At 38.4% G+C, this 13,213-nt stretch overlaps 1 protein-coding gene across 1 annotated transcript; it reads left to right on the plus strand.

The window, feature by feature from the left end:
• Window positions 1–4,536: 4,536 nt before the first annotated feature.
• Window positions 4,537–9,727, plus strand: LOC120178942. The gene is made up of 7 exons (XM_039184698.1): window positions 4,537–5,453; window positions 5,631–6,927; window positions 7,038–8,117; window positions 8,223–8,435; window positions 8,489–8,797; window positions 8,853–8,967; window positions 9,024–9,727. Exons 1-7 carry the CDS (start codon window positions 4,537–4,539, stop codon window positions 9,725–9,727), a joined length of 4,635 nt encoding a protein of 1,544 aa, XP_039040629.1.
• The last annotated feature ends 3,486 nt before the right edge of the window (window positions 9,728–13,213 follow it).

The following is a 13,213-nucleotide window of genomic DNA, read 5'->3' on the forward strand; positions in this document are numbered from 1 at the left end:
CCAAATAACTGCCCCAGGAATGAATGTCCATATAACCGAATTTGATTTCAACTCGTCCCAAGCTAGGAGAAAAGTTTTAGCATCTTCATGAAACATAACTGAACCTCCAAAATTTCAAAAATTTGTTCCAAAGGGACCACACTGAACAAGTAAAGAATAAATGCAAGGAAGACTCCTCAACCTTTTTACAAAGAGGACATAAATCATCCTCAATGCCTTGAACTCCTCTTTTAACCAATTCTGTTTTGACATCAAGTTTTTGAAGCACAATTTGCCACATTAATGTTTCAACTCTTGGGGGTACCAATCCACTCCAAACAATCTTCTTCCAGAACCGAACCTCTTCTGGACCTGTCACACACCTCTTAACACAAGAACTGACTGTAAAAACCCCATCCCCACTGCCTTTCCAAATCAAGCTATCATTGAAATCCTTAGACAGAGAAACAGAAGAAATCATGCTCATCAAATTACATCATTGTTCCAGCTCTCAATCATTTAAATTCCTTCTTGTTTTCACATCCCAAATCCAGCCCGATGTATGAAAATCCCCAAACTCACAAAGCTTGCCAGCTTAATAGAAGCAATCTAAAACAGTCTTGGAAAAAGAACTGTAACGGATAATCCGCAACTCAAATATCTTGCCAAAAATTGATATTGTTACCATCCCCAACATGAAAACTACAAAGTCTACGAAACTTAGAACCAAAGGAGTCTTGCTTGAAGTAGTTATTAACCACTGCTCTCCACTGCCAAGAAGTAGTAGGCGAAATCTTGCCATCAAACAATAACCTTGATGGATCAATGTTATATTTACTACAAATAAATTTCCTCCAAACAAAACTTCTCTCATTTGCAAACCTCCAAGACCATTTCCCTAACAGTGCTCTGTTTATAGAATTAAGATTTCGGACTCCCAAACCTCTCATTCTTCGATTTACACACTTCAGCCCCAATTAACCCAGTGTATTTCTTAATTCCATTTCTCCCTCCCCATAAAAAATTAGACATAATTGAATTTAAAGACTTAAGAATTGAAGCTAGAATTTTAAACATTGACAAGAAGTATGTAGGCAGTGAACACAACCGATTTGATTAATACTAATCTGCCAGCTAAAGAAAGAGTAGTTGCCTTCCAACCTGCTAGTTTTGTGTGAAAATTTTGCACGACCGGTTCCCAAATAACTGATGAGTTCTTCCTAGCACCTAGGGGAAGGGCTAGATAGTTAGAGGGGAAACTTCCAACTGCACATCCAATGGAATCAGCCCAACTTTGCACCCCCTCTTGAGAAATATTAATTTGAACAGTCTGCTCTTCTTAAGGTTTAGTTGCAGCCCTGACATAACCTCAAAAACTCTAAGCACCATCTTCACATTTATAATCTGAGTCTGCGAAGCTCCACAAAAAATGATTAAGTCATCCGCAAATTGCAAGTGTGTAAGATTAAAGGACCCTTCCTCCTTTCCAACAGTCATACCCGAAAATAATCCCTCAGAAACAGCCCTTATAATTAATAAATTCAACAACTCCCCTACTAGATTAAATAATAAGGGTGAGAGTGAACAACCCTGTCGAAGGCCCTTGGCCATTGGAAACTCCTTCGATGGAACCCCATTGACTAACACCGAAATCGAAGCCGTAGTAACGCATCTCTTGATCCAACTGATCCAAGTAGAGCCGAAACCCATCTTCTCCATCACATTGAATACCATCGGCCAGTCAACAATATCATAAGCCTTCTTGAAATCGACCTTAAATACACAACCCTTTAGTCCTTTCTTCCTCCAATAATCGATTCCCTCGTTAGCAATAAAAGAACAATCCAAAATTTGTCGACCGGGTATAAAAGCAAATTGATTTGGGCTGATTATATATACAACTTCTAAGCCTCCTTGAAAGGCACTTGGATAAAATCTTGTAAACTCCTCCTACTAGGTTTATAGGTATAAAATCATCAAGGCTCTTATTGTTAGAACCCTTACGAATAAGGGTGATAAACTTATGGTTAATACCATGTTCCCAATCTTTCCCCAAATAGAATTTGTGAAAAAAATCCAGAATGTTACCCTTTAGAATAGACTAGAACCTTTTGAAAAATCCCAAGTTCAATCCGTCAGGCTCCAGAGCTTTGTTGCTATCACAAGACTTTAAAGTCTCCTAAACTTCCCCCTCGGAAAATTCCTTCTCTAAAAGAACACTTTGTTCCAGGGAAATTGTAGAAAAAGTCAGCCCAATATCTTCAACATCTAAAGTAGACCTGTCATTGAATATTTTAAAAAAGTGTTCTTTAACCATGGTCTAATAACAACTGGATCTTGAGAAATATTCCCATCAATTTTTAAAACATTCAATGCATTTTGCTTTCTCCTAACTGAGATACAAGTGTGAAAGTATCTTGTATTTCGATCCCCTTCATTAACCCACTTCTTTATAGAATTTTGATGCCAAATCTGCTCCTCAATTCTATGAAGTCTCCATAATTCTGATCTACTAACACTTAACTCACCAACTATCCCTTGTATCTAACTGCCATGCAAACGCTGGGCATCCTCTAGCTTTTGAATTTTCTTTTCTAAATCTGATATTGCAGCTCCTGGAAACTGGTTTTTCTTCTCTGCCCATTTTTTGATAGCTAATTTAGAGTTCTTCAAAATACTTAGAATTCCAGCTTTTCTCCTTTGCTTTTTATAATCTGTAATTGTTCGACTGACCATCTCCTCTAAGCCTTCTTCCTCCATCAGATAATTGAAAAGTCTAAAAGGCTTTTTTCCCCAATTAGTACCTCCATTTTGTAAAGAAATAGCATTACAGTCTGAGATAGATTTAGGTATAAGTGACTGAATAATCTCAGGAAAAGTAGCCAAGAATTGACCATCCACCAAGAATCTATCTAATCTAACAAAAGTGGGATCATCTTGGTTATTACACCAAGTGAACCTTCCCCCCTCCAAAGGCAGATTAATTAAACCAGCAGACTGAATAAACTGTGAGAAAATCCTCATTGAGAATCTGTTATGATCCTCGTCCACAGAAGGCCCATAAACATTAATGAGAACACTTCTGAACTGATTAAAACTGAATTTACCCACAACAACAATAAATCTTCTGTTTATGTAGTTATCTTCCATCTCAAATACATTATCATCCATATCCTATCTTATGTGGCATTCTAACGTGAAAAGAATATTTTTCTGCTAGATGACAATTAATAAAATTTGATCAAAAATGAAAATGTTCGGTAATAATAATTGAAATGTTGTTTACTTTTTCATTTTAATGAAACCAAATAGCAAGTGTTTTTATATTACTTGAAGTGCAAATCTGTTATTCAAAAAAAAAAAAGAAACATGGGAGAGAGAGAGAGAGAGAGAGAAAAGTTGAAAGGGAAAATAGGTTCAGGCGAGGTCTGGAAGGCTTTTGTCGATAATCTAAGTAGGAGAGTTTCTCGGCGTGAGCTTAGAGATATTTTTTCGTCTCAGGGAACTGTGGAGAGAGTTTTCATCCCAAAAGAAACTAAAAACCCAAAATATAGATTTTCCACTTTCGCTTTTGTTCAGTTTGAGAGGGAATCTGGTTTGAGGAGAGCAATTGATATGTTAAATGATTCACTGATAGATGGGAGAAGGATTTCAGTTGGTGTTGCAAAATACAATGAAGTTCGTCCAAGGAATGTGGCCAAGAATAGTCCAGTTCAGTTGGGTCCAGTTTCGATTACAGCAGGTCCTTCAAAGTTGAAAGAGGCTGATTTTTCCAGTAGGAGTGTTAGGGATGACAGATCGTACAAAGAGGCTTTACTGACTGAGGATATGAGGAACAATACTTTGGGGTATAGGGAGACACATTCTGTTGGGAATCATAGGGAGAAAGCATTGAAGAATGTTATGGAAATGCATATTCCCTCTGAGAATCGGAACTGGGTCAAAAGATCTTTAACAGGGATTTTTAAGCTCTCTTTAGATATTAAGTCAGTTCAGGAGTTCTTCATTACTAATGGTTACGAAGTTCAGATTGTTGGTTGGGGTTATGCCCGTAATTCCTGTGTTATCATTTTCAAATCTCTTGAAGAAATGATGGAGGCATGGACAAAGAAGAGAGATGTAATAAACTTTTGTTTTGATAGATTAGCACCTTTACTGAATGAAGAAGGTGTTCCAATGACTTATTGTCAGCTTGAGTTAAGTGGGGTTCCTCTGTTATGTTGGGATGAATCCTTCTTGGAACGAGCTGCTGGAAGATGGGGAAGTATGGTAGAAATCCATGAGTCCACTAAGAACAGGGAGGATCACTCGTCTGTGAGGATTCTTTTGCGAGTTGCAAGTCCTTTCGATGTTCCAGAATTCACTAATTTTGGATCCTATGGCAGATCGTATCGGATTAAGATCAAAGTTGGAGAGGGCTGGGAAGATGCAAATCCTTTTTTCAAATTTTTTTCGGTGATCGGTGCAGATGGGAAACAGTATGGCGAGTTGGGGTCTGAGGAAGGTAGAGTCAGGGAGAAGTCAGAATATGAGGAAAGTTAAGTCAAATCAGCAGAGATGTTCAGACAGAAGGTTGACTTGTGGAATGATGATGGTGTCTCTTTCGGCACAACACAGTCTGATGGGGAAATGCACTTTCCAAGACTTTCTAAACATGGGAAAGGCATTAAAAGAGGGTTGTCAGGTGTTCAGAATGGTGGGAATACCATAGTAGGTGAGTTTGCAGGCTTGGGCATCAGAAATTCAAATATTTCGGCTAATGGGCCGGAGGCCCTATCTGTTGACAATGAGCTGACTGGATCGGAGGCTTCAAAGTTTTTTCCTTCTGGGCCAGGATATACAATTAACAAGTTTGGTAAACTGGTTAAAAACAGGGGAATTATAGAGGCTAGCAGTGTTAAAAACAAGAATAAAGGGACCAGTTGCATCTCAGCTTCGTCTGCCAGTGTAGATATTGAGGTTCCTGATCCTAATTTTTCGCTGATAGCTCCTAACTCGAATTGTTTGAAGAGCCAGTTAAGAAATAAAGCGATGGTGGTGCATAGAAGCTCGCTATCCACAAAAAGTGAGCCTCTACAGAGAAGGAGAATGGCCAGTTACAGCAAAGTTTATAGGAGGGAGAGAAAACATTGGCATGGGGAGATTCATAAGGAAATTAATGGTACAGAGGTTGTTCCAGTTCAAAACAAAGTTTGTGATCAGGTCTGCACGCCAATACAAAAGATTTCTACAGCAGCAGAGCTTAATTCTCCAGACAGAGAGGAGACAAATTTAGTTGAGAAAGCTGGGATTAGTAGTCTCGATGGAGAGCCAGAGGGTTGTGTTACGGACAGTCATTTGATTAATTCCAAATCAGGATTTTGCAAAAGAAGGGTAAGAAGATCATTGGTAAGAGAAGCTCTAGAACATGTCAATATTTTTACAGCCTCTTCTACAGAATTTTCAGAGCTTTTAGATGAAGCAGTAGCCACATGGCAAGTGAGTCAGATTTTGGGGGTCTCTTTTACTAAGGGGAAGGAAGCTTTTCTGGACAAAATAATTAAATTAGAACAGGGCTTGAATTTGGCCAGTTGAGTTGCCATAGTGGGGAAGTCAGGTTCTCAAGAAATTTTAATGAAAGACAAATTAGCAATAATTTCATGGAATGTTAGGGGCTTGGGGAAAAGAGAAAAACAGAAAGCAGTCCAGAGATTGGTCTCTAGCTCATATCCTTCTTTTCTTTGGTTACAAGAAACTAAAGTAGAGAAGGTTCAAAGGTCTTTTCTGAGAAGGAATGGACTGAATAATCTTCAGAGTGTTATTGAATCTCCAGCTATTGGTTCTTCAGGGGGCTTATTATGTTGTTGGGATGACAATGTGTTTGAGATGGAAAATCACTGCATTAACAGAAGATTCATTGCTGTTGTAGGGAAATTCAGGCTGCATCAATTCAGAAGTGTCCTCATTAATGTTTATGGGCCTTCAGTGGAGGAAGAAAAAGAGAGTTTTTTTGAAGAACTCAGTGTGTTCATCTCTGGACAGAACCTGCCGGTTTGTGTTGGAGGAGATTTTAATGTTTATTTGTGTGAAGATGAGAAGGTGGGTAAAGCACAGAATAGGTTCTCTATGAGGATTTTCTCTCATTTTATTCAGTCTTTAGGTTTGATTAATCTGCCTTTGAATGGGGGAAGGTTCACTTGGTGTAATAACCAAGATGATCCAACTTTTGTTAGATTGGACAGATTTTTGGTGGATGGTCAATTTTTAGCTACTTTTCCTGAGATTTCTCAGTCTCTTATTCCTAAATCCATTTCAGATCACAATGCTATTTTATTGAAAGATGAAGATATTGATTGGGGGAAAAGACCGTTTAGACTCTTTAATTATCTGATGGAGGAAGACGGCTTTGAGGATATGGTCAAACATTCTATCACAGATTGTAAGAAGACTGGGAGAAAAGGTGGGATCTTAAGTATTTTGAAGAACTCTAAAGCTGCCATCAAGAAATGGTCAGGGAAGAAGAATCAATTTCCGGGAGTAGCAATATCAGATTTGGAAAAGAAAATTCAGAAGCTTGAGGAAGACGCCCAGCAGCTGAATAACAGCTCTGTTCAGGGGATTGCTAAAGAGCTTAGTGTTTGTAGAGCAGAGTTATGGAGACTTCACAGAATTGAGAAGCAGATTTGGCTTCAAAATTCTAGGAAGAAGTGGCTTAATGATGGGGACCGAAACATAAGATTCTTTCATACTTGTGCTTCAGTTAGGAGGAAACGAAATGCTCTGAATGCTTTAATTGTTGATGGGAATACTACTCACGATCCAACTGTTATCAAGGCCAAGGTCAAAGATCATTTTTTCAAAATTTATAATGATCGGTCTACTTTAGAAGTTGAAGATATTGGTTTGGTTTTCCCCAGAATTTCTTTCGAACAGAATATGCTTTTAGAGAAGGAGTTTTCCGAGGAGGAGGTTTGGAAAACTCTAAAGTCTTGTGATAGTAATAAAGCTCCGGGGCCCGATGGATTGAATTTGGGTTTTTTAAAAGGTTTTGGTCTGTTCTTAAGGGGAATATTATGCAGTTTTTTCACAGATTTTTTGTGGGGAAAGAATGGGAACATGTCATTAACCATATTTTTATTACCCTTATTCCTAAGGAATCTAACATTGGAAGTCTTGATGATTATAGACCTATAAGCCTAGTAGGAGGAGTGTATAAGATATTATCCAAGTGTCTTTCAAGGAGGCTTAGAAGTTGTATAGGAGATCTTATAAGCCCGACTCAATTCGCTTTTATTCCCGGTAGACAAATTTTGGACTGCTCACTCATTGCTAACGAGGGTATTGATTATTGGAGGAAGAAAGGGCTAAAGGGTTGTGTGTTTAAAGTTGATTTCAAAAAGGCATACGATACGGTTGACTGGCCTATCTTGTTCAAGGTGATGGAAAAAATGGGTTTCGGTTTCACATGGATAAGTTGGATTAGGAGATGTGTTTCTACAGCTTCAATCTCAGTGTTAGTTAATGGGGTTCCATCCGAGGAGTTTCCAATGGCCAAGGGTCTTAGACAGGGATGTTCACTCTCGCCTTTACTTTTTAACCTAGTGGGGGAATTATTGAATCTTTTAATTCGAAGAGCTGTTTCAGAGGGTTTATTTGCTGGTTTGACAGTTGGCAAGGAGGAGGGGTCTTTTAATCTTTCACACTTGCAGTTTGCGGATGACTTAATTATTTTCTGTGGAGCTTCGAAGACTCAAATTATGAATTTGAAGAGGGTGCTTAGAGTATTTGAGGTTATGTCAGGGCTGCAACTAAACCTGAAGAAAAGCAGACTCTTCGGGATTAATATATCCCAACAGGAGGTTAAAACTTGGGCAGATTCTATCGGTTGTTTGGTGGGAAACTTCCCATCTAATTTTCTAGGCCTCCCTCTAGGTGCTACTAGGAATTCCTCTGTTATCTGGGAACCAGTGGTACAGAATTTTCACTCTAAATTAGCAGGTTGGAAGGCTGCTACTCTTTCTTTAGCAGGGAGACTGGTTTTGATCAAATCCGTTCTGTCCTCACTACCTACGTATTTTTTTGTCTATATTAAGATTCCAGCTTCTATCCTCAAGACTCTCAATTCTATTATGTCTAATTTCTTATGGGGAGGGGCAATGGTATTAAGAAGATATACTGGGTTAAATGGGATGATGTCTGCAAATCAAAGACTGAGGGAGGCTTGGGAGTTCGGAATCTGATTTTTATGAACAGAGCATTGCTAGGGAAATGGTCTTGGAGGTTTGCAAATGAGAGAAATTCTGTTTGGAGGAATTTTATTTGTAGCAAATACAACATTGACTCTTCTAGACTACTGTTTGACAGCAAGATTCCTTCTCAATCCTCCTGGTTGTGGAGATCAGTGGTTAATAACCATTTCAAACAAGACTCATTTGGTTGTTAGTTCCGTAGTTTGTGCAAGTTTTATGTCGGAAATGGTAAGCATGTTCGATTTTGGCAAGATAGTTGGGCTGCTGATTTTCCGTTTCAGATTCTATTTCCTAGACTGTTTTCACTGTCAACTAATAAATTCGGTAAACTTTGTGAGTTTGGGGAATTTCTTTCTTCGGGCTGGATTTGGGATGTTAAAGTTCGAAGAAATTTAAACGATTGGGAGCTTGAACAATGGTGCAATTTGGTAAGCATCATTTCTTCTTTCTCTCTATCTATTGATTCTAGCGATGGATTGATCTGGAAAGGCAGTGGGGATGGGGTTTATACAGTCGGTTCTTGTGTTAAGAGTTGTGTTTCAATTTCAGAAGAGTCTCATTTATGGAACAAGATTGTTTGGAGAGGATTGGTTCCCCCTAGAGTTGAAACATTAGTTTAGCAAATTGTGCTTTAAAAAATTGCAGTTAAATCCGAATTGGTTAAAAGAGGAGTTCAAGGTATTGAGGATGGCTTATGCCCTCTTTGTAAAATGGTTGAAGAATCTTCTTCGCATCTATTCTTCTCCTGTTCGGTTGCGTGGTCTTTGTGGAATAAATTTCTAAATTTTTGGAGATTTATTTCTGTGTTTTCTGCAGAAGCAAAAAATTTTCTTCTTGCTTGGGATGAGTTGAAATCTAATTCGGTAATTTGGACTTTCATTCCTGGGGCTGTTATTTGGACAATCTGGAAATTCAGGAATTACATAGTTTTTGAAGGGGGGAAGCTCGATCAGACTGAATTATTCTTCTTAACAAGAGTTAGGCTGGCCTCTTGGTATTTAGCAAAGAAAAAGGATGTTTCTATTCCTAAGGACTCCTTAATCTCTGATCCTTCTATAGGGGATTCTTACTCGTCCTACAATTTCTTGAAGTCTTCCATAACCCCTTGGTTACCTCCCCCTACGGGTTTCATCAAGTTGAATGTGGATGCAGCAATTAGTTGTGATTGGGAAAAATCAGGTCTGGGTGGTCTTATGAGGGATCATTCTGGTGCAATCCTTGGTTCTTTTCAGGAACCGAATGGTTTTGGACCTCCAACATTGAAGGAACTTAAAGCTATCCAAAGGGGTATCTCTTTTTTTACCTCTGTCCTAGGGAGGGTTAAAGATAGGTTGATCATAGAGAGTGATAGCAGAGTTGCAGTAGACTGGATCAATAAGGTTGTCTCATGTCCAGCTGTTTATGGTTTCATTGTTAGAGATATTGTTGAGTGTCTTAAAACCGTCGGGGGGGTTGTTAGATGGATTGCAAGGACAACTAATATGGATGCCGATGCTCTAGCAAAGGCTGGTATAGGTTGATTATTATGTTGTTGACTTCTATAGTTCGGTTTTAAGGCTCAAGAATTGTTGTAAGGGTACTACTTGGATTTTTCTTTCCAAGGTTGTAATTCTTATTTTCTTCAATGAAATTATAAGGCACTCTTTTCCTCCTTCCCATGATTAAGAAGCTTCTTTACAAGCTCCATTAATCAAGAAGGAGGTTTTTAAAGAGACCTTCAAATCTTTTCAAAAAAAAATACATTATCATCCAACAACATAATAGCCCCCTGATGAACCAATAGCTGGAGACTCTATAACACCTCGGAAAGCATTTAACCCGTTCCTCCTTAGAAAAGATCTTTGTATCTTCTCAGCTTTAGTTTCTTGAAGCCAAAGAAAGGAAGGATAATAATTAGAGACTAATCTCTGAACTGCTCTCTGTTTTTCTTTTTCCCAAACCCCTTACATTCCATGAAATAATGGATAATTTTTCCTTCATGAATGATAATTGAAAAACCTCAATTTCCCAACATGGCTCCTCAATTAGCCATATTAAAGCCTTTGTCTAGATTAATATTTTTTTCCAGAAAAGCTTCCTTCCCCTACATGAAAGAAACCCCTAAAATCTGACTCACTTGCCATGTAGCTACTGCTTCGTCTAATAGGACCGAGAATACTGAAGATGCTGTAGAAATACTGACTTGTTCTAGAGCTTCCCTTAGCAATAATCTCTTGACTCTTCTATTGGTTATACCAGAATTAGAATAAGAATGTCTTTCTGAAACACACTCTTCAGACTGTCCATCGAAACTTCTTACAGTAGCTTCTTTGACTAAATTTGGATCCTCACTGCCTTGTAAATTAGACTCTGTTGTTATAGGATTCTGTTGAACAGATGAGCAGAACTGATCTTTAACCTTCTGTGAATCTAGAACAACCTCTGTAACAATAGTTCCATTCTGGTCATTCCCATGCCAGTAATTCCTCTCCCTACTTCTATAAACTCTTCTATAGCTAGGCATTCTCCTCCTCTCTAAAGGTTCACTTTTTGAAGAAAGAGATCTTCTATGCATAACCAACGATCGACCTCTTGATAGGCTTTTTGATATTTATGAATTAGGAACTCTCATCATAAGCTTAGTTTTTTTAGTCTCAGTATCCTCACTGCCAAACGAACCAGAATTTTTACTGGGCCCCTCAAACTACTTTTTAACGCTGCCTACCTCTTCTATTCTTCTATTTTGAACCAATTTACCGAACTTATTAATTGTATAAGTTGGCCCAGAAGGAATTACTTTAGAAACCTCCAACCCAAATATCTCATCTTCATCTGCTTGGGCCTGAGGCCCAACAGCCGGATTATTTGAAATTCTGATCCCCAAACCTACAAACTCACCTTCTCTGATATTCCCAATGTTCTGTGAACCTGACAAACCTCTTTTATTATCCTTCCCATGTTTAGTAAAACTTGGAAAGTGTGTTTCCCCATCATTTTCTGCTGAGCCGAAAGAAACTTCCTCATCAAACCACAAGTCAACCTTTTATCTGAATTTCTCTGCTGATTTGACTGAACTTTCCTCATTTTCTGACTTTTGACTGTAGAAAAACAGACTGTGTAGAAAACAGATTGTAGAAAACAGACAAGTCTGTTATTTTTATTCTTGTGTACATTCAGTAGAACATATTACATATTTATATACAAATTATGCCTCTAAACTAGGAAACTCTAAGAAAGAAAACTAATCCTAGGAGATGTAATCCCTTGAAATAAGGGATTGAAAAACAGAAAATAATTATAGAATCTCTTAACTTAAGGGATTGACAACTCATTTCTATAATTCCTACACTCCCCCTCAAACTGGTGTATATGTTGTATATACCCAGTTTGAATGACATCTCATCAAAAGTCACTTGTGGAAGGGCTTTGGTGAAGATATCTGCCAGCTGTTTCTTCGTCGGAATGTACTGCAGTTTTGCAACTCCATTGTTGACCTTCTCGTAAATAAAATGTCTTTCTATCTCAGTGTGTTTCGTTCTATCATGCTACACTGGGTTTTTTGCTATACTCAGTTGATTAACTGTCACTAAAAATCTCAAAATTCTTCTTGTCATCTAAGTCCAGTTCTGTCAGCAGTCTTTTAATCTGCATTCCTTCACATATTCCGAGAGCCACTGCTCTAAACTCTGACTCAGCACTACTTCGAGAGACAACAACTTGTTTCTTACTTCTCCAAGTCACCAAATTACCCCAAACGTAGGTACAGTAGCCACTAACTGACCTTCTATCAGTTAATTCACCTCCCCAGCTTGCATCCGTATAAACCTTCACTGTTCTGTCTTGATTTTTTTAAAATATAAGTCCAGCTCCTGGGGTAAATTTCAAGAACCTTAAAATTCTATTAACAGCTTCCAAATGTTCTCGAGGATCACTCATATGTTGGCTGACAATGCTCACTGAGTATGCAATATCAGGCCTGGTCAGTGAAAGGTAGATTAACTTCCCAACTAACCTTTGGTAGGTTTCCTTGTTTACTGGATTTCCAGTCCTTTCCTTGCAAAATTTCAAGTCTGGCTCCATTGGAGTTTCAACTGGTTTGCAGTCGAGCATCCCAGTTTCTGCAAGATCCAAAACATACTTACGTTGGTTTATGACCAGTCCTTCCTCGGACCTTGCAACTTCCATACCAAGGAAATACCTCATACTCCCTAAATCCTTGGTTTCAAACTCTTTTGCAAGATTCATCTTTAGCTTTTCTATTTCTTCTATATCACTGCCAGTTATAATCATATCATCTACATAGACAATTAGGAGGGTTATCTTACCACTCGATGTAATTTTTCTGAATAATGTGTGATATGCTTGGCTTTGTTTGAAACCATTCTGTGTCGTAGCCTTAGCAAATCTATCAAACCAAGCCCTGGGAGACTGTTTTAAGCCATATAAGGATTTATTGAGCTTGCACACAGTTTTCTTAGTGACATTTCCTTCTAATCCGGGGGGGACCTCTATGTATACCTCTTCTTCAAGGCTTCCATTCAGAAAAGCATTCTTTATTTCCAGCTGATGCAATTTCTAGTCCATGTTAACAGCTACTGATAACAATATTCTGATGGTATTCAATTTTGCAACCGGTGCAAAAGTCTCATGGTAGTCGATGCCATAGGACTGAGAAAAACCTTTAGCAACCAACCTTGCCTTGTATCTTTCTACACTCCCATCCGAATGATATTGACTGTGAATATCCACCTGCATCTAACATCTCTCTTCCCTTTTGGCAAATCTGTCAAACTCCATGTCTTATTCTTTTGCAACGCTTTTATCTCTTCTTCCACAGCCTTTTTCCACTCAGGATATTGAAATGCTTCTGTCACATTTCTTGGGATTTTCAGTGTTAATGCTGGCAGTGAAGGCCCTGAAATTATACTGTAATTTCCCATTTGCAACATACATATTTATGGGATGAGCAGTGCATTTTCTTACCCCTTCCTAATAGCAATAGGAAAGTCATCAAGATCAACAGTAGT

Source organism: Hibiscus syriacus, unplaced genomic scaffold (assembly GCF_006381635.1).
Source record: "Hibiscus syriacus cultivar Baekdansim isolate YM2019G1 unplaced genomic scaffold, ASM638163v2 tig00112383_pilon, whole genome shotgun sequence".
Classification (NCBI taxonomy): domain Eukaryota; kingdom Viridiplantae; phylum Streptophyta; class Magnoliopsida; order Malvales; family Malvaceae; genus Hibiscus; species Hibiscus syriacus.